The sequence below is a fragment of the Gopherus flavomarginatus genome, chromosome 22 (genome assembly GCF_025201925.1).
Source record: "Gopherus flavomarginatus isolate rGopFla2 chromosome 22, rGopFla2.mat.asm, whole genome shotgun sequence".
In the NCBI taxonomy this organism is placed as follows: Eukaryota; Metazoa; Chordata; order Testudines; family Testudinidae; genus Gopherus; species Gopherus flavomarginatus.
Window position 1 is genome coordinate 7,881,357 of NC_066638.1, and position 27,915 is coordinate 7,909,271.

At 49.8% G+C, this 27,915-nt stretch overlaps 1 protein-coding gene across 1 annotated transcript; it reads right to left on the reverse strand.

Annotated features, from left to right (window-relative positions):
- Positions 1-3,410: 3,410 nt before the first annotated feature.
- Positions 3,411-23,287, reverse strand: NT5C1A (5'-nucleotidase, cytosolic IA). Its single transcript, XM_050932195.1, has 6 exons — positions 23,083-23,287; positions 11,968-12,135; positions 10,810-10,939; positions 9,467-9,589; positions 7,612-7,796; positions 3,411-7,281 (listed from the first exon to the last, which is right to left on the reverse strand). Exons 1-6 carry the CDS (start codon positions 23,221-23,223, stop codon positions 6,916-6,918), a joined length of 1,113 nt encoding a protein of 370 aa, XP_050788152.1. The 5' UTR covers positions 23,224-23,287; the 3' UTR covers positions 3,411-6,915.
- Between the last annotated feature and the right edge of the window lie 4,628 nt (positions 23,288-27,915).

Consider the following 27,915-nt stretch of genomic DNA (forward strand, 5'->3'; position numbering starts at 1 on the left):
CTGCACCCATTAAGTGATGTCCTTCATCCAGGAATCTGAAAACAGTTGTGCCATTCTCCCGCATTCTGGAGACTCACTAGGTCCCCCCTGGTGGCCACTGTTGTAATTTCCCAACTAAAGACCGCTGCAACCCCCAAACCGAAGCCAGGCATCAAGTGATAAAACTGGAGTCATGAATAAAACGCCCAGGAACAAAAAATCTCTGACCAGGTCACTCACTGGGTTGCAGTTGAATTAAACAGACAAATAAACATCTAAAAAGACAAATCTCTGGACGTCAGTTAGGTTTGCTCTGGGTGAGATTATCTGAACCCTGCTGAGTTTGGGACGTGAGTATCTCTCTGGTTTCTGACCGAAGGCGAATGATGATCATGCATCCTGCCTAAAAGGCTTTTTCCTTTCATCCTAGGGGTTACCCCTTATCTCAGACAGACCATGGTGTGCACCAGCAGCCGCCCTTCAGAAAGGCAGGCCCCTCAGTCTGACTTTAGGGTAGGGCTGGTTTAAAGCACACACCTTCGATAGGGCATTGCAAACCCATGCCTAGGGCCCCACAGTGCCTATTTAGGGACACTCCTGGCTGCACTGGCTTCTAGCTTCAGCTCCATATAAGAGCAGAATGCCCCGGCCATGATCATGACATAGCTTCAGGCAGCAGGCTGGCACTCCGCCCAGCTTCTAAGCAATGCCCTGAAGCAAAGGGGAGAGGACAGAAAACAAAAAACACCCATGTTTGATTTCAGTCTGGTATCTAAAGGGTTATTATCTAACAGTGTGGACACCAGGCTGTACAAATTTACACCCAGGGCTAAGTCGTGGTCAGCTTGATGCCATCTAAGCCGACTGTTCACAAATACAAACACTCTGCCCACAGGCCGGGACTGAGCGGGGTAGAAGCATCACAGTTTGTCCACCTCACTGGCTTTCTCCCAAGGGCACTACAGAGGAAGCCGGTTACAGGATGTGAAAGCAGCAAAGAATCCTGTGGCACCTTATAGACTAACAGACGTTTTGGAGCATGAGCATCTGAAGAAGTGGGTATTCACCCACGAAAGCTCATGCTCCAAAAGGTCTGTTAGTCTATAAGGTGCCACAGGATTCTTTGCTGCTTTTACAGATCCAGACTAACACGGCTACCCCTCTGGTTACAGGATGGTGGTAAATACTCCTTCCGAGCTGGACTCACCCCTGAGCCAATTCTTGGCAGAGCGGGAGAAACTGGTTTCCTGCGCCAGCTGCACCAAGCAGTTCTGCACATGCTATGTCATGACCTGGCTCCACAGGTGGTCCCCTCCCATCCTCCACCCCCAGCCCAACCCACCCGAGCTCAGGCTGAGGGCACCCCGACAGAGGCATCAGCAAGCACTGCTATAAATAGCCACATCAAAGGAACGAGATGGCCAGGCTGCCTGGATACTGGCAGCAGCCCTGCTCGTGCTGAAAGCTGGTGCTCACGGCCTGGTGGCCTTTCCCCGCTATTCTGGCCAGTTGCATTAGAGGCTGCTGCAATGCACATACTCCCCTTTCTGCATTTGCTGCCCAGAGGGACCTAGCGTGGGTTTGAGGACATCCCCCTGTCATGTGATAGCACAGTGCACCCGGTGTAACCCGTGCTCCCGGTGCGGTGCTCTGCCCCCTCCGTGGCCGTACACCAGACAGAGGTTTGGGGCTTTGCAATGAGCGAACAGAGAGGGACCCATTCGTTCAGGCCAGTAGAGGGCTTCACTTTTAGGTCAGATGTTCTACAGCTGACAGCTCACCTAAAGGCATGGAGTTACACCGGCAAGCAGCCGTCGAACAGAACCACAGGTCACTGGGCGCTTGTGAAGACAGAAGTTCCATGATGTACATGGTGAGCTCCGCGGGGCAGGGCCCACCTTGCCATTTAGTGTTTGTTTAGTGCAAGGGGGTCCTGGGCCATAAGGTGCTACAGGTGTACAAAGAACAAACAGGTTACATGTCACTCTACCTTGGTTTTATGCACCACCTCTCACCAGAAGATCTCAAAGTGCTTTATAAGCATCACACCTATGCCCCCAGCCCACCTGGGGGTAGGTAAATATTCCCCTGTTTGCCTGTATGTTAAACAAGCCAAAGGCAGAGCCAGGACTAGAACTATGCCTGGTCCAGTCCTCCGACTACCTCATGGACCGCTGGACATCGGTGGTGTTTCATTCTCAGGGATGAGCCACACCAGAACCTTCACCTTCAATTCCAGTCTCGTCACCAGCGCCAACTTATCATTTAGCCTATTAACATGCTAAGAACTGATTACTTTGCAAACATCTGTTCGGACAGCGTATGACTGACAGTGTAATCATCAGTCTGCTTCCCCATCACCCCCAATCTTGTCTTCTGCAGAGTTCCTTTTTAAAATAGGTTTGTTGCAAAACCCCCATGAATTCTGATGCTCTAAAGAAAGGTGAGACACAGGCACTGGAATAACGATTAACCCTCTGCACACAAAACCATGGGTCTAGTGGCAATTACCGTCTCTGCTCAGTGACATGCCTGCCGTTGCAGCCCATTCACTCCCGAGCCTTCGTCAGTTTGTTGTCCAGTTGGGCCCTGCTCCTGCATGCTGCGCCATGTGGGTGGGGACCACTGAGATCACTGGAGTTCTGTCTGAGTGTCGGGGTCCACCTGCACAATGCAGTTTCCAAGGCTGGAGGTTTAGACTGGAAGATCTTGAACGCAGGCAGGGACGTTGGCTGTATCTTTGCTAGTGCACTCTGAGCACTCCCAGTTGTGTAGTTTAATTAGCTTCAGACGGTTGGTATGAGAATATGCAGCGCTGGGAAGGGATGCTTGAAAGCAATCACACTAAAAACAAGTGCACCTAGGAATGCTTTCCGCTAATCTCCCATTTGCTTTAGGCTGGCCTATGCCGATGATGCTGTACTTAAACAAGGGAAGTGGTAGGTGGTGCTCACATTAACTACAATGGTGCTGTTCAGACAAATCTGGTGCTTCTAAACAAATCTCCCAACAGGCCTTTTCCCCCCCTCCCCCTCTGATGACTGGTAGAGCGTCTGCTCGACGGAAGACTTTTGCCAAGTGATATTTTTATCCAGGGTTTGAGGCACGAGTCCAAATTACAGCAGGAGAGATTGTTGCTCAGACAGAGACAGCACCTTGGGTTACACACCACTTCTCCAGCCACTGCCTGGAAAGGCCTAGCGCTTCCCAATGCTTCTCCAGCTCCCAGAATGCTGCTTTAAACCATTTCCCGCCTTCCCTCTGGGTGGCTGATTGGCCCTGGGATCCCCAGCCCTGCCTCCTTATTCTACTAAAACACCTAGGAGGGGCTAAGCAGGAGGTTAACCCTTCCTGGCTGGCAACCAAATAGAACTTCTCTGGCCTGTCATCCCCTGACCCCCACCCAGTAAGAATTCCAGCAGGGGACAACGAGTAGTACCAGCTGTAATTTATTACAGACAGACACGCATAGGAATTTCCATGGCTACACCAGTTCATTCAAGGATAAAACCATCAGAGGACACAGGAGTAAAACCCACACAACACCACAACAGCCAGGAGGGCCCAGGAGCCGCTGGTTCAGTGCAAGAAATGCCACTAAGCCACCAAGTGTGTGATGAGCTAAGAGACCTGGTGATCATTTCAAGGGGGCTGCTAGCAGGATGGCAAATCCATCCTGGCCCAGGAGATGACAGACGGACACAAGCAAGCAAGCCACAAAAGCAGTGAAATCCAGTTCAGCCAATGATGGTGCGCCCTAGGAAGCAATATGGACAGAACTGTACGGTGAAGGTCAAACATGAGTAGAGCAATAAACCCATTCAATGCCGGCAAGATCCACGCACTACAGTGGGGAGTCCTCATTTGTCTGAGTCTCCTGGGGCTTCCCTCCAGTACAAGCAGGGAAGGGTGCTCTGGGTGTACTTGCCCCATTCCAGCAGTGAATGAGAAGAGGCAAAGCAGGAGCTGCCCAATACACTCGTTCCTGGCTCTCTGCATTTCCTTCTCTCTCTTTTTTGTCTTAAGCATTGGAAACAAAATTAAAGTGCAAGTCATGCAGCCCTCTGGTGGCCGTGGTGCTGGCATCGCACAGTCTGTGCCTCCCCGTCGCCTCCAGAACTGGGCCCAGGCTCTTTCCCAGAGCTAGAGGCAGCTTAGAACTGGGGTCTGCTTGTCAGGCAGGTCAAACCCCAGTTACTGGGGTTTCTTTTGAGCGTGGCAAGCTCTCACTACCATAGAGTGCCGCTTTTAAAAAATCTCTCGCTCACCCACCCCCCGCAAGTAACACTCTTGTACACGTGTGCACACACACACACAATCAGAGACTCACACGCATCCATGGACAATCTCTCTTTCTCTGACACACACAAGTATATGATATCACACACACACACTCACACGCATCCATGTACAATCTCTCTTTTTCAAACACACACACTCAAGATCACCCGTTACAATCCTTCTCCCATAGACACACTTACACAGATGGCTATGTTCAATCACACACTCCCCCTGCCCCGACGCCAATATTCCAACAAGTTCCAGACCCAGACAGATACAATTTCATTAATGTTAGCAGACCGTTCTGCTCTTCTTTACAACTAGTAGTTCCTGTTGCAATGTCATCTTCTAGACTTGGGAGAAGATTTGACTTGGACTGCTTGCACTTGGCAGAACTTCCAAAGATGTCAGTCAATGCCAATCTACAGGAAACACCTTGGGGATGTTTACATGGAAACCCTGCATGTATCCTGACAGGCCAGTTGGAAGGGTCCCTGTCAGACAGTTTTGACCCCAACCGAACCTCCTCCTACTTTTCATAAAACTGAATATTAATATAAATGGTTTTGTGATATTTTGTTTCTTTACAGATTTTTGGTTTGGATTTAAAACCTTCCCCTGAGGTGTCAGCAACCCCAACATGGCAGCAGAGTGAATCTCAAAGTGAAACAAGATTAAAAAAAAAAGTACCAGTGCTTTCATTGTCCAAGAAAGATTTAGTGCAAGGAACAAACCAACAGGATAAGTGGTGAAGCGTATGGTTGATTGTTAATGTTATTTCAGTCAATATATAATAACCCGAGCCCTAATCTCATCCTTGGAAATGGTCAAACCATTTTAACTGAAAATGTGCAAAAAAAAGTCAGCCAGAGGCAGTCACCTCATGTGGAAAATTTCAGCCCAAATGAAATGGTCCAAATTTGGTAAAATTATAAGCAATTTAAAACATTGTCTGATAATGGTGTGTGCCAGGCAACCTTAACTATGGGCATTGCTTCTTGTGCTACCTAGACCACCATCACAGGGAAGGAGTATTTTTTAAAATGATCTTTAACCTTCTATCGGTCCTCCAATCTGCACCTTCACGTAAGAATGTTGTTGAGTGAACTCCATACACTGCTTTCCGAACAGCTCTCTGACTGATTCCTTTCTGACCTGGCAAAAACAACAAGGAGGCCTTGTGGCACCTTGGAGACTAACAAATGTATTTGGGAATAAGCTTTTGTGGACTAGAACCCATTTCATCAAACTAACATGGCTACCCCTCTGAAACCTTTCGGAATTGGGGATTTAATTCTTTTCCACTGTGTTAGCAGCATCTTTCTACTTCAGGAGAAACCACAGCTTTTAGGAAAGTACCAGGAGAAGGATGATCAGTTGCACAGTGGCCTCGGTTTGAATGAAACTTGAATTTTGCTATGGTTAACGAAAGACTCAGGCTCAAATTCTCAGCTGATGTAATTGTCGATTTCAAGCAAATGTCTGTCTCTCCCCACCCCCCACCCCCTGACCATAGGTTAAGACTGTTTTTCAACTTACACATATTCTCAGCTTGGGTCCAGAGGTCAGGAAGCCACATTTTGAAAAATGGCTTCTGATTTTATGTGGCTCAATTTTCAGAGGCTCAGCTTGAGATGCCTTTTTTCCCCAGGTGTCAATTATGGATTTAGGTATCCAATAGTAGCACCCAAATTTGGGCCATAACATATTGGCCCAAAACACTGACTAGGAAATAGGGCTTGAGATTTTCCTATCTAGAGTTTGACCAGTCTTTGTTTTCTCAAACATTAGTGGATAAACTGAAGGTTGGGTGGGTGCAGCAACAGTGGTGGGAAATTGGCTGCATCCCTTAACCTCATTTCCAGTCTGTTTAAAATTTAAAACTGTAAATGTTTTGTAACAATAGTGTACCATTGTTCCTGCACGTAAGCTGGATTCCACTGAAACACATTGTCAGCCTTGACTTCTTTCTTTTAATACATCAAAGCTCTTGGACTGGGAATTTCCCTGTTTTTTTTTTAAATAAGCACCAAAAATTTAAATTGGATTGGAATATAAGATCCACAGAAGGGGAGCCCTGTTCTCACAGATCCTGTCCAATGCAAAGTCCCCCCTCCTGTAGACTTATCAAGTCTGGCTGGGTTTTGGTTTAAGTTCTCCAAGCTTTGTGGTCAACATCTGGTGCAGAACTTAAGCGTGAGCACCTCTGGGTTTTTATGGGCCCTGGAAACACAGAGGAGGCATAGCAGGATCAGAATGACTGTTGCTGGGCTTAGGCATGAGGGTTTTTAGTCAGGTGTGGAGAGGAGGTGACAGCCAATGTGGCACAAGTCAGCAATGGCTGATGCTGAGATGCAGGAGCAAAGGTAGCAGAGGTGGGTTTAGGCCTTGGTTGACCCTTCCTACCTTTGTGCAGGGGATATGGAGGGTGAAACGGGGCTGGAGGGTCAGAGACAGTCAATAAAGTGCAACACACACAGGCAAAAGGAAACCTTTCCTTCATCCCACCCAGACAAGGCACCTGCAGCTTCAATACTAATCAACAAAGACGCTCAGCCCCTGCAGACTTGGATATCAATCCATGCCTGGTGCCCTGGTCAGGGATGGTTTGGTAGCTACCCAACCAGCGAGCACCTGCAGTCACCACCAGCAACGCTACTTGCTGTTCTTGGTTTGTTTCTCTTGCGTCATCCGCCTCTGCTTCTGTGCTATGCCGTACGGGACATGGGCTGCGATGGTGCCACTCTCCTTTGCCCCCTCCACGTGGAACATCTGGTCGTCGAAGAAGATGTGCGGACGGATCTTCTCCAGCAGCGGCCCCTTGGGGGCCCCGGCCAGGAACAAGGCTTCGTCAGTTTCTAGTCCCCAGCTGCGGAGAGTCTTTAGGGCACGAGCCCCAGAGCTGGCAGCGCTCCGGGCAGTGACCAGGTAGGTGCGAATTGGACACTCCAGTCTCAGACCCTTGGAGTAGAACTTTTTCTGCAGCTTCCCCAGAGATTCCAGAAAGCCTTTCAGCGGCCCCTACCCAAGCAAAGAGACACTATCATTCATAGCTACCTTCATCCCTTCCCCAATCTCCATGCTTTGCGAAAGGCCCTGTCTCGGCCAAGCATATAGGAAACAAGGCCCAGATCCTCAGAGGTCTTTAGGCACCTAACTCCCATCGAATTCCCTTGTCTTTCACAACCATCTCCTCGGAAACCCAGTATCAGCCTCATCCCGCTCTGCTCCCTCGGCTTGTGCTCAGGGTTAATGGAGTGGGAATTGCTGGAGCAGTCAGCCAGTTCTCAGCACTGCCTGCCCCAGAACTGGTTCCTGGGGCTAGGGTGTCAGGGGGGCAATTGGCCTTACCTGGGCCAGTGGCTTGTTCTCGTAAGCCTTTTCATGTTCAAAGAACATGTCGAGGCCGTGCGCCTTCACAATCTGCTCCGACTCGTCCGAGAAGAGGACGGCATCCCCGTCGAATGCCACCCGCAGCTGGTTCTCTGACACTTTCACGTCTTTGCTGGGGCTGAACACGGTGGCCGCAGCGATTCCTTCGTGTGAGGGGGGGAGAAATGAGAAAGAAAAGTGACAGGTGGCACGTCTCCTCCCACTGTGCTTCCCAGGTCCTCCTTCTGCAGAGCCGAGCAACAGAACTGGACACACACAGAGCAGAGACAGGCCAATACTGGTCCTTACATTGAACACTTGCATCTGGACCCTTACATCAGGATTTAGGAAAGCCAGAGGCACTTAGATACCTAGGTGAAGACATAAGCCTCTGGATGAAGGATCTAATGCTCTGCTTAGGTGCCAGCCTCCCTCCTTGCCCTGCTGCTTCACAGCCCTGGGTATGATCTAGTATGTGGGGATGTGTGGGGAGGGGAGGGGAAGATTGCAGAATTGACATAGGTTTCTATCATTTGTCGCTGCACAGCTTACAGGTGCTTTCAGCACCTCAGCCGTTCCCACCAACATGGAAGGAGTCAGTATCCATCCAGCAGCCAGCTGAGGAGAGCAGCCCACCTGCACTTTGAGAAGCTATAGAGCTCAGCAGACGCTGTTGTCTCCATGGGAACGAGAGGTCCCACGTCACCTCAGCAAGGGCATGTCATAAACAGATAGCTAAGGGTTAATGTCTCTTACACCTGGAAAGGAGTAACCTGAAACACCTGACCAGAGGACCAATCAGGAAACAAGACTTTTTCAAATCTGGGTGGAGGGAAGTTGTGTCTGAGTTCTTTTTTGCTGTCTTCTGCCTGTACTCTCTCTCGGCTATGAGAGGATTTCTGTCTCCTGCTTTCTAATCTTCTGTTTCCCAGTTGTAAGTACAGAAAGGACAGTGGTTTATATGTTTTTTTTTTTTGTATTTACATATGTGTAGTTGCTGGAGTGTTTTGAATTGTATTCTTTTTGAATAAGGCTGTTTATTCATATTTCTTTTAAGCAATTGACCCTGTATTTGTCACCTTAATACAGAGAGACCATTTTTATGTATTTTTCTTTCTTTTTACATAAAGCTTTCTTTTTAAGACCTGTTGGAGTTTTTCTTTAGTGGGGAACTCCAGGGAACTGAGTCTGTAGCTCACCAGGGAATTGGTGGGAGGAAGAAGTCAGGGGGAAATCTGTGTGTGTTAGATTTACTAGCCTGACTTTGCATTCCCTCTGGGTGAAGGCGGGGGGTGGGGGGGGATCTTGGCTCTCTCTCTCGGTACTTGTGTTTCCAGGACTGGAAACGGGGAGAGTGGAGTCCCTCTGTTTAGATTCACGGAGCTTGCTTCTGTGTATCTCTCCAGGAACCCAGGGAGGGAACACCTGGAGGGGAGGAGGGGGAAGGGAAATGGTTTATTCCCCTTTGTTGTGAGACTCAAGGAATTTGGGTCTTGGGGTCCCCAGGGGAGGTTTTTGGGGGGACCAGAGTGCCCCAAAACACTCTAATTTTTTGGGTGGTGGCAGCTTTACCAGGTCCAAGCTGGTAACTAAGCTTGGAGGTTTTCATGCTAACCCCCATATTTTGGACGCTAAGGTCCAAATCTGGGAATATGTTATGACAGGGCAGGGCTGTGATGAAGACAGGGTGTGGGACGCCCCCACTACCCAGCTGCCACACAGACCCAGAGGATGAAGATCCTGGGGCTGCAGGTCCTCATCACTCTCCCAGAGCGGTGTGATGTGGGCTGGGCCCGCCACTCGCTACCACACAGGGTTTGACCGTTAGACTCACCCTCTTCTATGGCCTCACTCACTTTCTCGGCGTCAGAGGAGAGGTACAGGTTGGTGTGATAGGCCTTCAGGTAGCAAGTGGGGCTGTTCCCTCCCGTCATGCAGAACCTCTCGATGAACAGATCTGAGGATGGACGGACACACAAAATTAGCTGGGACGGCCCAGCAAGGGCCCAGGCTGTTATCTAGACCTATGGCGTGCAGGGAGCCCAGCTGCCACTGGTAGGGGAGTGACCCAGACGAGGGATTTGCTCCCCCTCTGATGCCAGGCCAGAAGAAAGAGATGGCAAATGAGCCCAGGGCTGCCTGGCCCCCAGAAGGGTGGAGACCCCATGGCTGCTGGCAACGGTGATGCTCATGTCAGCCCTGTCACAGATGCTGGCACAGCAGTGCTGCTAGGACACAATGCCTTCTACCTAGTAGCTGTTGCCACCTGTTTCCTGACACCTGTCAGTAACCCCTTCACCGAGCCCCTGCACCACACTACACTTAGCAGTGTCCTCCTGTGAGCCACCCTCCTCCCAGACACAGGAAAGCGCCAAAGGGGGCATGTGGTACTGATTCAATATTGATCTACATAGAGACAGGGCGTCCTAGTGGCCAAGACACTAGGCTGTGACTCAGGAGGCCTGGGCTCTAATCCCAGCTCTGCCACTAGCCTGCGGAGTGACTTCGGGCAAATCACTTCACCACCCCTTGCCTCAGTTTCCCCACCTGTAAAATGGGGATAATGTCACTGACCTGCTTGTAAAAGCACTTTGAGATCTACTGATGCAAAGTGCTAGACAAGAGCTAATTATTATTATACTGCTTCTATACCCTTCTATCATTCCTTCCACTCCCAGGGTTATTCACTCCAAGAACTCAGATCTAAACTAGGCGTATGGCAAAATCAAGATTCGTTTGAGTTTGGCAGAACTTCATCAGATGGCTTTTGATCCTGAAACGTACCCAAGTGTGGTTTGATCCAGGTCTCATTCCATCCAAGTGCCCAGGAATGGCATAAGCTCTGATTTTGTCTGAATTCCCCCAAGAAGAGATGGCCCAAAATTGGGCTGATGTTGCCAAATCCTCATTTACCAAACCAGAACCAAGGTTGATTCAGAGCTGGATCGGATTTGATTGGTACCCTCGAAGATTGGAGAGGGTTCGTTAACAACTATCTTTAGTCTAAGCCACAGGAGACTGGGGCTTGCTGGGTGGTTTAACAGAACAGCAGGGGGAACAGAAGATAAAGCTTTGCCCTCCAGCTTCTCCACCATCGCAGCCACTAACCAAAGACCCAGTGGCCACCAGCTCCCAGGTCATTTCAGTGGTTCTGGCTCAGGGTCGTTCGGTGCTTACTGTGATGATTGATGCTGTTAATCAGGCGGACCCCAACCTGGGCGTGGTTATTGGTCATGAGGACAATATCAAAGAGTTCTTCGCTGTCGGGGTAGAGCTCTCGCAACTGAGTGTTGACAGCTTCAAGGGCCTACAAGATCAAAGAAAGAGGGAAGAGTGATCTAGCCACCAGCTCAGGCACATGCTCCTTAACAAGAGAAGTGGGCGGGAGAGAGTTGAAACCTGATGCCCACTGATTTACATGTGGCCTTATCTGCTTATAGTCAAAGTGTTCCCATCTGCCCTCTACTACTATCTGTGTAGCTATGAACAGAGATACCAAAGGTTGGTTGGAACCCATCTAGGTATGTCCCTCAAGAAAGTTAGCAATTTGTTTCCCTATGATGCACGTGTCTCCTAAGTTCTCATCTTTTAAAAATAAATTTGACAGCACTAGCTACTCCTTGCCAATATTCTTGCCAATATTCCATCCATCCATCCACTACTCCTTTGCTTTCTCTCTGAAATACTGATGCTCTGGCACTTTCAGAGAAGACCGCCCTGTCAGAAGAGTACCCGTATCTCCTTCCTTCATGGCTCTTAAAAGGCAGAGGAAGAGTCTAATCAAATCTTCTACATGACACAAAACAAGGACAGCTTGGGCACATCTGAAAAGCCGGCAGTTGGGAAGATTTTTACCTAAACAGAATTTTTCAGTTCTAATCCGTGCTCTTCAGTGGAAGTCACTACCCTTAAAGCTTTCTCAGAGTATTTTCCTTCTCTCTCTTGGTTTTCTAGATTCTTTGAGTTGAATTCTGCTCTCTTACACCAATGGGAATCCAGAGTAGCTCCACTGTAGCCACTACACCTATTCTGGATTGATACCAGAGTGATGAGAGCAGAATTCTCTAAGGTTGATGTTTACCTTCAGTTTTATTCAGGACACCATGAGCCCAAGTCCTTGTGCCTTGCTCTGGTGGTAAGGGAGTTTGGAAAGGCAAAGGAGAGGGTGACCAGATGTCCCGATTTTATAGGGACTATCCTGATTTTTGGGTCTTTTTCTTATATAGGCTCCTATTACCGCCCACCCCACCTCCCCCACCCCAGTCCCGATTATTCACACTTGCTGTCTGGTCACCCTAGCAAAGGATCTCAGGGAGCTGGAGCAATGGTGCTCACCTTGACAAATGGGAAGGCAGCGCCGGGTAGAAAGGGTTCATTCTCATGGTCCAGCTGGTATTTCACATATGCCTCCACCCCTTGCTCTGTGTAAATCTTCTGCTCTTCCTCCATGCGGAACAGAGCCCGCGAGGAGACTGCGATTGTTATTGCATTCTCAGGCTTTGGCTGCATGACGGAGAGAGACAGAAGTTGCATCACTAATACATACATTTTCCATCCTTGGTCACAGGATTATGGATCTGTTTCCAGCATGTAGGGGTATCATCAAATGCCAGGCCAGAAATGGAGCACCAGGTCCACCCCTCTCCAAAGTCTAGGAACATCAGTTCTGGATCGTTCTCTAGATCAGAATGTAGGAACTGGGCATGTGTCTGTTAAAAACAAACCCATCCCAATCTTCTCACTCCCGATTAAACTCCATCTAGCACAGCCCTCTGGGCCCAAGAGTCACACAGACAGATTACCTCCATTTCACTTGACTGTGTGCTGGGAATCATGCACAAATCGATACTGCTTGCTTTAAGGTTATAGGCAGGCAGCCAATGCTTGTTAGCACTTCATCCCAGAGTGCATTCTGAGCTGGGACATTTGCACTCCTTGCATTCTAGGGCTTCTCCGAGCTAAGAGATTTCTAGGAGAAGCCTCCTCAGTCCCATGGCCCCTCTGAGCCCAGACATTTCCGTTCCCTGCACTCTTCATCAGGGGTCACTTGACACTCACCCAACTGCTGAAAAACTCTCCATGTTTCCAGCTGAAGGAACTCTGGGGGCCATCTTGCATAGAATGTGACGAGTTTTTGCCTCCTGGTTTTATGCAGCATCTAGTGTCCTTTGACGGTAAAGGCCAGATTCAGACCTGGTGTCCATGAGTGCAATTCAGTTGAAGACCATGAATGGCACCTGATTATACCAGGCATAATGTGGTCCTTAGGGTGTGTCTAACTATGAAGTTATGGCAGGGGCATCAAATGAACAGAATAACTGCTGTGTCTCCTGTGATGCTGCAAAACTTAGACAGATAGAAGTATCCTCCCCATTCCCCTGTCATTCTAGCATTCATGGGGCACCTGTCCCCCAAGTGCCCAGCACTGTTGATGTGTAATTTTAAAACACTAAGCACTGCATTGCGGGAGGGAGTTCGGAAAACCACTTGACCCAGGGTAGAGCAATGCTTGGAGCTTCCCATCAACACTGGGAAGAAACCATCACAGACTGTGCTGGGTCAGCCAGAACTGAAATGCTATAAAGATTTTGTCCCAGGCTTCAAAACCAGCCAGTGCCAGCAATTCTTGGAAAACGCCTGAGGAACGCTGTTGTGTCTGGATGGAGGGCAGTGAACGGGTGTTGTAAGTCCAGGGTAAGCCAAACCACCATTGATTAGCAATCATTATTAATCTTTAAGGGCTTGAGCTACACCCTACTGAAGAAATCAAGAAGACTTCCATTAGGCGTGGCTTGGGCCCTGACACGTTTATGGTGCTGGAGGTGGGATTGGCACCTTGCTGAGGGGATGAAGACACCATCTCCCCCCAGAGGCATTTACACTCTCAGCTCGGAGTCGGACAGAGGATATTAATGTCCCGCCAGCCATGGAGGCAAAGTTATGATGTGCTTGTGGCGTCTCAAAAGCAAAATGGCTCCTCCGCGGCAACTCACTGGTTGACAAAACAACTGGAAGTGGAGCCTGAACGGTGACTCTTCTGCAGGCAGCCCAGCGACGTGCTGCCAAGAATCTAACAAAGCTGATCCCTCCTCAGCTGCAGCAAAGCCCGTGACACTGTGCACTCGCAGAGAAAGCAAACATTGGCTCCTGAGCAGAATTTTTATGGTCTCTGGGAATAAGTCATCTCTGCCACTCATGATTTAGCTGCGTCCAGGAGGAGGAGGAGGAGAACTCCACCTGAAACAGGGAAACCAGCCTGGCCTCTTTGTTTTGGTGGGGAAATTTTAAATGAGACACCCCCCAACACCTTCAGAGTTCCCTCCAGCGCAGAGACCATCTGCACGGGGAGAGGGCCGGAACTGGCAGAGAATCTCTGAATCCTAGGTCAGACAACAGCTGAGTGTGCTGTGGCTAACAGTGCCGCCACCATGGACTTCTGACCCACTCCTTGGCAACAAACCCAACATAATAAATCAGGTGGGTGCTGGGGAACAATCTAGCCTCTTGTGTTCCTTTGTCCTGAGAAAGACTGGGCCACACCCCGCTCCCAGATGCACCAGCGCAACTCCAGCAGCATCAGCGGAGTTACAGCGGCATAGCTGAGAGCAGAATTGGGCCCACTGCGTTTCCAAGGCAGCCCCGAAAATCTGAATTTGGCATCTCTTGCACGTACAGAGGCATACGGTAAGGGATTTTATGCTCCGGGACACAGCAGTTTAGCTGATTGCAAGGTATTACTGATGCATTATGCTGAGTGCATTGGCTTGACTGATCCCACTCTTTGTTAGATTATTTAGGAATTATTAGTTTAAGTCAATATTAGAGAGACATGACATGGCCGGGCTACAACAATCTATTGCTTATCGTGAGGCACCAGCAAAGGGCCCGGTTCCATTGTTATCAGAGTCGATTTGAAAGGCGAGTGCGTGTGGACAGTGAACTGCGGCATGCCGTTTCCCATGAGTTCATGTAAAGAGGTTTGGGGGGCTGAACCTGGATGAAAACCTATGGCCAGAGGTTAAGATTTGGGGGATATCAAAGCGCAGAGGCTATTATACGGAGACAGTGAATACTAGAAACCAGACAGTACAGAACAGTGTGTTAGATGGGCCCAACCCCAGTAGGGGTTAAATTTTCATAAGCGCCTAAGTGATTTAAGTGCCTCAGTCCCATTTTCAGACGTCATTTGAGCATTTAAAGAGCCTAAGTCTCCCTGAAAGCCAATGGAGTTTAGGAAGTGATGTGCTTAAGTGCCAGATTTTCAAAGCGATTCAGGTATCTGGCAATTCAGACAGGCAGCTAGCAAGACTTCCAAAGGCACCTCCCATGGGATTTAGGCACTTAGGTGCCTAAAAACCTTTTCCAAAAGTGCCTAAGGGTGAGATTTTCAATGTTACTCTCTGTTTATTTCAGCTCTGATTTCAAGGCTTCCTGTTTATGAGAGTGTCCTGGCCAATATTGCTGTTATTTTGCTGTTGGTATAGGCAAGTGAGCTGGTGTAATTCCCAGCCTGCTATACAGACACAGTCCACACGCTCTGCAAAGTCCAAACTCCCCCCTGCATTTGACTTTATTAAAAACAGCAACATGAGAACAAAGATTAGCTCACTCCTTCTCGGCAGGCTCCGCTGCTCTGAAGGCTTGGGCCTTCTCCAGCCTGCTCAGCCCTGATCCTCTACCACCCCTAGAGCGTTACTCCCACCTCCCTCGCACCCAGCTGGGAGGAAGAGTCACCTGCCTCAGAGCATTAACACAACCCACCTACTCGTCTCTCAGCAGGATCAATGCCAGCGAACAGAGCGATTTTGGCAGATGCGGCCAGGCTGGCTCAAGGTAATTATACAGCCCAGAAAACTGCCTTGCAGACAATAAACAGTGGAAGTGTCCCTAAGCAGTGTTCAACACCAGGGCAGTGACCTGAAACCAACAGGACCCTTTCAATATAGCTAAAACAATGGGACAAATTCTCCTCTCCAGCACTCCGAGCTTCACAGATGTGCCAGAGAGGATTTGGGATCAATTGTTCTGCAGGGATGTGCCTGGACTGTTGTTCCCTAAAATTACTTCTCCTGGGCTTTGCTGGCATGACTATCCAGGACCTCAGGTATCACAGTCATGGGGGACCATACAAGAACCTAAGATAGAGGGGAGAATTCATTCTCTCCCACTAGCCCAGGGTTTTGGCCTAGTAGCATAGCACACCTAATACATAATTCACATGTAGCAAATAGTAGCAAATTTGCCATTTTAAGATCAGTTACCCAGGGGGCCTTTGAGTCAGTTATTAACTGGTCATGGGCCAGCTCTTAACTCTAATTTGCATTAATAACTCCAGTATCATGGGTTATTTATGAGCTAAGATATTAATTAATAACTATTAGAGGTCCCGGGTCAGTTCGTCACTAGCCTTTGGCAGTTAAACCAGTTCAGGGGCACAGCTGTTATTACCTAAATTAGTTTTCTGGGTAAACCAAGTCGGGCTATAGGACATGTGTGTCTGTTTCCTGGTACATGATGGACAGCAGGAAAATGCATCCTCCGGTAATAGCTGTTTAAGAATTTCCTGCAAGATGAAACTGGGTCAGTGTTGTGAATGTCACAACAGCTTAGTTTGATCAGACAAACCCAGGGGGCTCTGCAAAGCCATTCCACGTGCCTTTTCAAAGACGCTGGGGCTGGCATGGTATGGTACAGAGAAATCTGGCTCTGCTGTCAAGCATGCATGTATCTCTGTGCTGCACACACCTTGCCTGTATGTCTATGCGCCACTGACACACTCATCTTGCATAGCTGTTTACAAGACGCTCCAGGTTCTCTCCTTGCTATTTAAAGATACAAGCCTCCCCAAGGGGTAAACTTCAGAGGTAATAAATGCAGCAAGAAATGGATCATTAAGCCAGATACCCGGTTGTATCCCATCGTACATTTCTGGCATATCCCCCTGCTGTTTTGTAGCAGTGGACAGGCAGAGCTGTCCAGCACCAGACTTCCACCCTGTTCAATCCTGTTCACTCCTGCTAAATAATACTCTGCACCTCTAGAACACTGGCTATAGGAGGACCGTCACATGTTGATGAATTGAGCGTCACAATTCATGCTGGTCAGTTAGCAGAATTCCCCTTCTGCAGGACACACTGACAGTTACAATAACATTTTGTTCCAGTTCAGAGCAAAGTCAGAAATGTTAAAGTTCCCACAAGACAAATCTCCCCAAAAATCAAAATTTTAGGGGTAAAAAACTAAATGTTTCAATAAGTCACTTCAATGCAACTTTTACACGTTAACAAATATTTAAATTCACATTTTAATACAAGTCCAAATGAAATCAAAGTGGCACTATTGAAATGTTTCAACTCCCCTCGCTCTCCCAGAAAACTGAGAAGTGTCACAAAACCAGCCCATTCCCCAAGAAACATTTCCATTTTGATAAAACTGCAGTTTTAATAGAAGATTGTTCCACTGATTATTTTTTTACCTGCTGTATTTACCACCCTCCCGTCTGGGGGAAGTCAGCTCTTCACTCTACTTTACAGATGGGCAACCAAGGCTTGGAGAGTAAGATATTTGCCCACAATCATATGGCAATCCTGGAGCAGAGGCAGGAAAAGAACCCAGGAGTCCACACTCCCATGCCTGTGCTTTAACCACTAGACTGCACTGCCTCTCCTCCTTATAAACAGTTGTATTCTTTAGCGACCACCTAGCCACAGCTCATATGCGCGGTCAGACCACACGGGACCCTTCGCAGCATCCCACCCCAGCGTGACCTTCAGTGACCTTCATCTGGTGTAGGGATCCTTGGGGCCAGGAGGCTGAATAGTTCAGAATAAACACTGTTTATCCTCACAGCCGCATTCAAGGTTATTCAAGGTCAATTAATGCCAGTTCATCAAACGGAGTCTGGAAAGCAGCTCGGGGCTTTGGTGAGCTGAATCAAACTGAATTCTGCATTTTGGAGTTTAAAAAAAAATAGGTCAGATGTTCTACCCTCTTCCTTTGCCACTGGAGGATCAGTCCAAAGGCTCCATCAGCAGAGGATTAATAAAGAGCTTGTCAGAAATGTTATAGGCAGATAGTGAAGGGGAAGATGGTGCTGCGCTCTAGGGCTCTGTTCATGTCTGGACTCAGCATCTTAAGATGAAGACAGAAGGGCAACCAGGTAGGAAGCACTAGCCATCAGCAAACAGTGCAATGCAGAAAGATGCTAAAAGAGGATTTAAACCTTTGGGGACTGCAGATGTATGTCTAATCCTCCTCCCAAGCAGGCACTGGGCTAGTGATCTGGAAAGTACCTGCTTCCTTTAAGCCACTATCGCAGCTTCAGTGATTTGGGGTTTGTACAATCACATCTGTACACATGATAGTAGCACTTTCTATCTCCTTGGATGCACCGGTCATGTAGTGAGCAAGCCAACAGCTCCCATCGTTCCTTACCAGTCGCCTCTACCTTCCTGCAGTTTTTATTTTCTTAGGAAAGCTTTAGCCCTAAACAGAGAGTTACGTTAAAATAAAAACACTTTCAAATACAGAAATAAAAACAGAGATATGTTGGGTGGGGGGAATGATTAAAACTAATAATATTGTACATTTCTATAGTGCCTTTCATCCCACAGCACTTCAGATTATGTATACTCAGCACCGCTGAAATGCAGCCAACTCTGGGGTGGAGAATGATGGCCAACTGGCACACAGTGCAGGAATTTTGGCCAGGATCCCAGAGAGGGGGCAGGGGGCACATATTCTTAAAGACAGCATTAACGTCCTCCGAGGACAGGCAGAACGAAGGTCTCATCTGAAAGACCCAGCACTGCTTTATCCTCCTCGAAAGGATGAAGGGCTGAGGAGACAATTCTGCCAGGTTTTCCAGGAAGTCTATGTATTTCAACCTTCATATTTATAACTGCAAGCAATCCTTTCCGGCAAAGCCAGCTTCAAACCTTGCACCAGATGGCACTCCTCTTATCCGGTCACCTAATCCTGTTACATGAGTGCTGCTGTGGTTACAAGTCCTAAATACCCTTCCAAGAGTTGATGGCCAAGTCTCGGAAATCCTGGATGCCACCAAAAACCCAGACCAGAGATATGACTTCCAGTTAGCAAAGCTACAGGAGTTTGGAACATATATAGTGCTGGCTCCCATGCTGGTACCAAGGAACGTGCAGAGATCCCTGAACTTCACAGGAATGGAGGGGAAATCCCAGCTCGAGGGAGACACGTCCCGCGCAGCCAGACAGAGAACACCTTAAACATACACAAGGAGCAGGCGAGACTGAAGCTGATGAATCGAGAAGCAGGCAGATGGCATCCTGGGGAAATGGAGCATTGCAGAACAAAGCGCTGCCCTGATTGGTATCTCCAGCAATGGCTCATCTCGTGTTTGCCACTCAGTGGGCATATGCCATGGCCTTGGCCAGCTCCTGAGAGCCTCCAGGTGTCCAGCCTGGCATCTCGAGGACAGCTCAGGAGTGGGCAGTCTGATCTGAATGGGCACTAACAGGACAAAACCCATAAGGTCCTTCCATTCAGGGAGTGTCTGTTCCCTAGTGTCTAATGCCCCGTTGTTTGGAACAGCTAAAACAGGACTGGGCAAGGCACTAGTCATTCTTCCCCTCTTCTGGGACCCGATTCCACCATCTCACTCTCAGGAAGTTTCGCTGGGCATTCACCCTACATTTTCCCTTTCTTAATTTCCCCCTCATTTCTCCTAGTTCTACTCTCACACCAGCCTAAGTCATCCCTCATCCTTCTCTCAAATATTTGCAAACTTCTCTCCCCGTTGGGGGCCATCACCATAATAGGTGTTTCATGCTTTCCTTGCAAGTGTCTTAACCCCTCGGATCGTTTCTCTTGCTCTTCTCTGAAGTTCCTCCAGTTTGTCAATAACCTTCTGATCACAACGGGCGCAGAACTGAACGCCAGATTCCCCATGGGAATGAAAACATGCTCTCTTTTAAAACTGTGTTAAGGTAACACAGTCATCAATTGTTACTACTGAATGAATGTGTTTTTTATTTATACACTAAGGGCCAGAGCCTCAGCTGGCGCAACTCAACACCGATGAGCGTGCTTTCCAGGGCCCGGACTGTGTCTGATCCACAGTCTATCATAGTGCCCCTTAGAAGGCTTTAGCTCAGGCCCAGAGCAGCTCACACTTTTAGTTCTGGAGATCGCCGGTTCAGCCATTGGCGTGTCAGCCAAAACTGGGCTGTCACAATATCCAGGTTACCCTACCTGAGAATCTGGACCTAGATTGATGAACACAAACATGATGAAACATTAATATGACCTGAGGTTGGAGCTGTGTTGGTGTCACGCTGAGGATTGCAAATGCACCCTCAGGAAAACCCTCTCTCTGGGATGTCAGTTGCAGAAGTTTAGGGGACAGCCATCCCTGAGCCCAGCCCCAAACTGTAACAGGAACACTATTGCGTAGCTGTGAGTGACTCTCACTGACTCTCCTTCGCAGCAGGTGCCCCCAGACCCTTGGAGTTTGTTTCTTTCCCATCTCCAGACACTTTGCACCCATCAGTCCCTGAAGAGCAGTTCTCAAAGGCTTCTGGGTAACAATGGACCTGACCATACACAACTGAGACGTTGATCTGAATTCTGACCCTCCCCTCCCTCCAAGTTCAGAGATGCCTGGATCTGGTTTGGCCCATTAGAGAGCTAGGGAACTGGTGTGAAATCTGCCTCCAGCTCCAGCTCTGGATTCCAGCTCCTTCTCCAACACTTCAGGGAGGATTTAGTTCCAGGGTCCCATCTTGGGACCAGTTGTATGTTGGGGGAGAGTGGGGAGGGCAGGCAGCATCAGCACCAGGTGGCAGCAAAGACAAATGGGTTCAGATCCTTTGGAGACATGGATAAGGGATCTGCCCTCTGAGGAAGGTGAAGAGGATTTATTCTGCAGGGAAAGGCTGGAGCAGCCTGACTTGGGGCAAAGGGACAGTTATGCTCTGGGACTCTGCTAAGGAGAGAGGGGAGGGGAGCAGCACTTGAAGGGAAAATGAGTTTTCCCAGAGGCTGCCTTGGTCCTGTACCTTATTTGCAGATGGATCATTTTCACCCCTTGGTTCTCATACATGGTGTCACTGGAGAGGGTTCTGAGGCCATTAAAAGGCATTTTAAGCATTATGGAATGATGGGTCTAATTCCTGAGCTGGCCCTAGTGGTTGGAGGGAGACCCAAGGCGGCAGTGAGAACCAACGCTGTTGGGGGGGGGGGCTGACAGGGGCCCACCAGGAAGAGCACTGAAAAGGAGTGGAATTGGGAGGAAGAGACTAGATAGGGGCCTGGAAGAAGGAGGGGGAGGGGGCTGGATGGAATGATGCTTTATGGGAGGCCTCAAAGCCTAGGTGCCTCTGGGCCCAATTTAATGCACCCATGACCCCCATTAGCTGTTTATAACCCCAGGACGTCACCCTCTTCCTGCCTACTCCACATTCACTTCCGCGGTTATGGAAATCAAGGGCTCACTACTAGCATCATCAGCCCCCTCCCCGCCTGCTCTCGGGACTGGAAGATGCCGCCGAGTCTCTTCACCCATCTCTCCTGGCCAGTCTTATATCCAACAAGCAGCAGGGCTGTGGGATCAGCTGGCGTCATTCCAGGATCCCAGCTCTGACACGGAGACCACTCCCAGCAAAGAGCAGAGAGGACAGGCATTTCCCGTGGGCCTGTGAAGGCAGCGGGCAGACAGAGGGACAGAACAGATGACAGACAGACTACTGATACCTAGAAATATCTCTTAAACAGACCACAGATCCCTGTCCCCCCCTCAGCGCTCGAGGGTCAGATTAAAGTTCACTGCGATGGCTGGGATGCTTATGGGTTTTCAGAACACTATATAAATAATACAGGGAAATGCCTTGCACACATTCATCATGGGCTATGACAGCTGCCTCGCAGGATGTGCCCAGCTGCGTCTGAGCACAACAGAGCTGCAAAGAAAGCTCTCTGCATGGCTGTTGACACCTGCATCTCCCAGCCTGCCTGAAACCAGCCCACAGAGCAGGAGTTTGAGCTGGGCATGGAGTCATGGCAGATCCCACAGAGAAGATTCCTGGCAATGTGGTCAGAGAGAGGAAGTGTTTTCCAGAGCCCAGGACTAGGAATCAGGACTCCTGGCTTTTGGTCCCAGCTCTGCCACTGACTGGAGGTGACTGTGGGCAACTCACTTAACTGATCCTTGCCTCAGTTTCCCCATCTATCAAATGGAGATAATAATACTAATTCCCCACTTCTGAGGGTGTTGAGAGGTTGCATTAATGGCTGAAGCTGCCTGAGGGCCTTGCATGAAAGGGGCAGAGGATCATTGTTATAACCCAGGCTGGCTTATCCCCTCTCAGTTCCCACTACAGCTGTGAAGGCTGAAGCCAGTGACCATCCTCCATCTGCAGGATTCAAGGAACCAAACAAGATTTCCACGTAAGGAACGTGTCTGCCAGAGACAATGCCCAGAGCTGGCAGGTCTCCACAGAACTCCAGCCTATGAAGTCTCTCTCTGTCCGAGTTCACACCTCAGGTTACAGGTGTGAAACAGAAGTGTTAGCTAGGATCCCCTATAACATGCACTCAGGGCTTATCAGGGGACAGGGCTGCAGGACCATAAACACAGAAATGTCCAGACTGGACCAGACAAGGGGTCTATTGGCTCCAGGACCTTGTCTCTCTCCGTCAGTGGCCAGTATCTAATGCTCCAGAGGCAGGTGCAAGAACCGTAGAAAGGGCGTTTAACAAGCAAGCAGCTTGCAGGGACGTTTATTCCTGACCACAGGTAACTGGAGCAGGTGGGTTTCTACACCTTGTTTTCCAGCCCAAGCTTCCTGTGGAGGTTCTGCTGGTTGTGGGAGTTTCTATTATTAAACCTGTGCCAGCTCAGTGCCTATTAGATAACACAGGGCTCTTAGACTAAGGGCACAGACAAATGAGATTGAACAGAAGCAGCCACATTCAAATGACATTAACTGGAGCTGCCAGGAGATTCAGCGTTAGGGCTGTCACCCATCCTCAACCCACCCCCTTTTACATGGGCACAGGGGTCCCCCACACTCCAGCAACGGTACCCAGCGGGGGATAAGGGGGGTTACAGATCAAGCTTGAGCCTGGGCTACGGTGGGATATCCAGCGTGTTCTGCCTGTGACATGCACCCAGCGGATCTTGCATTGCGTTCAGCAGCTGCCCTGCAGCCGGGGAGCTTCTTGCTGCATGGGGGGGGGGGGGGGGAGCTCAGCAAGGCAGGAGCAACCTAGCTCAGGGCACCATCCTCCCAGGTGGGGCACCAGCCTGCAAAGGCATCGCAGCAGCAACAGAACGATGCAACAGGTGCTGGTGGGGCTGGGGAGGAATGTCAGGTGGCTCAAATCCTGGGGGTTGCCCCCGCTCCCGGCACGGGGAGGGTTTGCTGCCCCCTCTCCAGCTCCCAGCCCCCCCAGCAAAGGAAAGGCTCTTACTGGTTTGGGTTTCTTTTTAGGGGTCAGGCTGTCATAGAAAGTCCTGGCTTCCTCCCAGCGCTGCGGCGTCCCGGCCTCCTGCGCCCCGCCGGCCGCTTGGCCACCCGCGGACGAGCCTTTCCCAGCGGCTGCCGGCTCCATCTCCCCGGCTCGGAGCCCGGAGCGCGAGGAGCTGCGCTGCTGGGTCTCCCCGGGACGCGGCGGAGCGGCGCGCGCGCCTCAGCCAGGGAGGGGTGGGGGGCCGCTTTATAGGGCCGCCCGCCCTGCGCCTAGCCCGGAGGGGGCAGCTGGCTTAACCCGTGCGGCGCTGGAGCCTGGCGGGTTCTTCCCAGCCGGCGCAGCCCTGCTCTGCAGCCCGGCCGGGGGCTGGAAACCAGCGCCAGGCTGGGCTGAGCCTCGGGGGGTCGGTGCTGCAGCCCAGGGGCAGTGCCCTTCCTGCTCCGGGCAGGGCAGCGCGAGCTAATGGGAGGGCACCTGGCTGGGGCGCAGGATGCCTGGGTTCCTCTTCTGGGGCCGCCACGCTGCGATCTTGGGCCAGTCACATGCTGCCCGTGCCTCTGTTTCCCCTCTTGTCTACTTCCAGCGGTGATACTCAGACTAATCTGGAGGCAAGCGGCGCTTGAATAGGTCTCCTGCGGCTCTTTCCCTCTACTCTGCGCTGGTCAGGCCTCAGCTTGAGTATCCTGCCCAGTTCTGGGCACCGCATTTCAAGAAAGATGTGGAGAAATTGGAGAGGGTCCAGAAAAGAGCAACAAGACTGATTAAAGGTCTTGAGAACATGACCTGTGAAGGAAGGCTGGAAGAACTGGGTTCGTTTAGTCCGGAAAAGAGAAGACTCCGAGAGGACATGATAGCAGTTTTCAGGTATCTAAAACGGTGTCATATGGAGGAGGGAGAAAACCTTCACCTCAGCCTCTAAGGATAGAACAAGAAGCAATGGGCTTAAACTGCAGCAGGGGAGGTTTAGGTTGAACATTAGGAAAAAGTTCCTAACTGCCAGGATGGTTAAACACTGGAATAAATTGCCTAGGGAGGTTGTGGAATCTCCATCTCTGGAGATATTTAAGAGTAGGTTAGAGAAATGTCAATCCGGGATGGTCCAGACAGTATTTGGTCCTGCCACGAGGGCAGGGGACTGAACCAGATGACCTCTCGAGGTCTCTTCCAGTCCTAGGATCTATGATAGCCTCTCACAGGGCCTTTGACTATCTGGTACTAGAGTAAAGGAAGCAATGACTTGGGGCTCTTGGGGGTAACAGTGAGCGCTGATTTGCTCCTGAACCCCTGAGGGCTGAATGAGGCTGCTTTAGACTGTAAGCCCCTGGACTCTTATTATGTGCACGCACCGCACCAAGCACAGAGGGGCCTTGATCCTTGTTGGAGCCCCTGGGGGCTACAACTGCTGTTCTCAGGAGAGGGGTGCAAGGGTATTCGGGGGTGCTAAGAAAAGACCAAGATCTGCAAAGCTATTCAGGCTTCTAACCTCTACTGAGGAGCCTAATTACCTTTGAAGATCTAAGCCAAGGCCCCTGCCCCAAGGAGCTAACTCAGATGGAAACAATAAATGGAACAATGGTCAGGGGATGCCTAGGGATCGAGGAGAGAGGTAGGAGACTTGGCAAATGGACAAACTGTCCAATGGCACCTTACAGACTAACAGACGTATTGGAGCATGAGCTTTCCGGGGAGGGGGGGGGGGGAGTGAATACCCACTTCAGCAGATCCATGCGACTGACAAAATGGGTGTTCACCCACGAAAGCTCATGCTGCAATACGTCTGTTAGTCTGTAAGGTGCCACAGGACTCTTTGTCGCTTTTTACAGATCCAGACTAACCCAGCTACCCCCATGATACTTGGGAAATGGAGTGTGTTTTAAGGAAAGATCCCATGTGAGAGAGGAAGGGTGCTTGAGGCCTGGAGACAGGAGGGTGCTCCCAAAATATAGGATGTCAGGTAAGATGGTTCAAAGCTGAGAGTGGGGGAAGGAGGCAAAGGGAACAGGTAGAAGACAGGGTACAAAGGAGCAGGAGGGTTGAAATGGTGGTAATAATCTCTAACTCTGTGTAGCGCTTGATGGCAGTCGATCCCCAAATGCTTCATGATCTTAATGTATTTATCTTCACAAAACCCCTGTGAGCAAGAGAGTTATCCCTGCTGTACAGACGGGGACCTGAGACCCAGAGAGGCTAAGTGACTTGCCCAAGGTCACACAGGACATCTGTGGCAGAACTGGGAATCACACCTGGGTCTGCCAAGTCCTGGGCTAGGGCCCTACCTACTTAGGGTGGAGTTATGCAAAGCCCTGGAAGAGAGGAGGTGCTTCAATTTGGTGCTGCAGAAGAAAAGGTGCTGTGATTGGAGCATTGAGAGAGGAAGAAGAGCTAAGCAGTGACATGTGGGGGAGGCGAGATGCAGGCAGGTTGTGCTAGTCAAGGCATGAGAAGGCCGAGAGATGGGCCAGGCTTTTCACAACAGGGGTGCAGAGGAAAGGTTGGAATCTAGAGGGTGGATGAGACAGGAAAACTAGAATTTGGTGAGAGTCTGTCTGGGGGCACCAGAGAGGAACCCAACACTGTGAAGCTGGGAGCCGGGAGGTGATCAAGTTCTTGGCCATGACAGAGACCTGCCCACCTTTTGATAAACTGATGAATGACAGGTTAGTCCTGCTGGCGGAGTGCAAAGGACTGTAAATCATCCAGAGTAGTTGGTGCAAAGCCAGGGCTGGGTAAATGTCAGGGAGACTTGAAACCCCTGGTGGGAACAGCGCGAGTCCAACATCCTCCAGCAGGCTCCTTGGGGACAAACAGACCCATGGTTTGGTGGTCTGAGATGGAGACGCTGCAGTGCACTCCTCATCAGGATTCACCCGCTCTTCCTCTGAGTCCCTGCAGGGGGGACTATGCTGTGCATTAGTGAACGGAATTATTAAACTTATTCATTAGCTAATAAATCATCTCCCAAGTGGATTCATTTATATAACCTGGCTCATCCAAGTGAAGTGTAAGGCCCAACTTTAACTACTAAAAAACCACCACCATTTGAGACAAACTGTAAGAGGAACCCTTTTTCCCTACAGTTGTGCAAAGAAACGCACAATCAGGAACTCACTGAATCCAGGCTGCAGAGCAGGAGGAGGCTGATTCCCCCTCGTGCTGAACACATGATAAAAGAAAACAGCTTCTGCTGCAATGTTATCTGAAACAACAAACGCCCCTTCACCTAGAACTGATCCACACCCTAACCGATCCACACCCTACCCCGCCCCTAAACAAGGTCACTTTGAAGTCTCTGCTGCACTGAACTTTCAGACTGGAGCAGGTCAAAACAATTGAGACCAAAGTTTTCCATTAGAAAATGCTGTTTCACGGAAATCGAAGAGTTTCCTGGGCACCTGTTGACTTTGGTGAAACGTTAGACAGAAAAGTTTCAAAATCAAAGTGGAGTGTTTCATTTCAACTTTCTTGTTTATAAATAATAATGACAATCCGATAATAGTTTAGACTATATAACATTCTATATTATGCTGTAACATTTCATTTCAACACAGTCATTTCAAGGTTTCCAAAGCAAAATGCTTCAGAATCTTTTCTTCTGTGACTATTTCAACCTTTCATCTAGATTTGGCACAAAGATTTCAAAATGTCAGAATTTTCCGCGGGACAGAAATCCCATTTTCTGCCCAGCTCCATTTCAGACCAAGGGAACCAAACAACCTCCCCCTAAACTGAATGATGCTCAAGGCACTAGATCAAGACCTGTGGAAGAACAGATCAAAATCCAACAAACCGGGCTGTTAGGGAGGCCTGCATGGCCCAGCAGCCTCATCACAGTAAAATGTGTAGAACTCAGACCAAAGAGAGAATCAGGGCCCATCCACTAGAGATGGAAACTGAGCGACACAAAGCACAACCCTGGCAGGAAGGCACGAGGAGGAGAGACAACAGCCACCCCACCATACAGCAACCTGCTACTGGATCAGGCAAAACGGGCTAAAGTGACAAATGGACGCAGGGGATAAAGCCCCAGACCCCATGGGCAGCGCCATGCTGGGCAGGTGGTAGGTGAATCGTATTTGTCTCTGACAGGGCTCCGAGGGTGTTGGCCTATTTACACTCTGGCAGCCATGAGGCATTTTAGTCAGGACCCCCACTCATGGGCTTTGAGTGTAGCAAAGGACTGTTGTCAAGGATCCCATCCTCTTCCCTTAGGACTGGGCATTGGCCGAGCGCCAGGACTCACCCTTCCTGCCTGTGAGATGCGACAAAGCCATTTGATGTGTGTTTTGCACAATATTTTATCCAGCAATTAATGTTCAGAGCTGCTTGCCCGGGGCTAATCAGACCAGCAGGTGCCTGCTGTCTCATTGTTAGCTAGAAGCACTAGGGAATGGACAAAACCTGTGGCACTGTTGCATCTCATGTTCTAACCGGCCCCTGAGGCTGGGGACCACGGTGCTGCACAGGGTGCTGCCGGAGAACAGCATTGGCTTCAGAGGTGGCTCCTGTGCTGTGTTGATCCTGAACTACTTGGAAATCCTCTGGCTGTTTGGTAACAGTTCAGCCTTGATAGAGGACCCCAGGAAGTGCTTTGCCAGTCTCCATACGCAGCACGTACACCCGTGCAGGAGTGGGAGGGTGGCCACTGAGAGAGGCAGCTACTTCACCATCCCTCCTGGCACAGATCCAGCGATTCCAGTCCAAGGCTTAAGTTACTGCCCTTTCTAATGGCATCGCTGGCTCGTTACCAGGATCGAGGGCTGGGGCCTGCACACAGAATAACACAGTTATGGGATTAGTACCGTTTCTCCTTCCCCAGACACTTGCAAAGTCCAA

Coding starts and splice junctions, on each gene's coding strand:
- NT5C1A (XM_050932195.1), bottom strand. CDS start 23,223: ATGGAGCCGGCAGCCGCTGGGAAAGGCTCGTCCGCGGGTGGCCAAGCG. Junction 12,136..23,082: donor CTAAAAAGAAACCCAAACCA/GTAAGAGCCTTT, acceptor TCCGTCATGCAG/CCAAAGCCTGAGAATGCAAT. Junction 7,282..7,611: donor AGAACAAGCCACTGGCCCAG/GTAAGGCCAATT, acceptor TTGCTTGGGTAG/GGGCCGCTGAAAGGCTTTCT.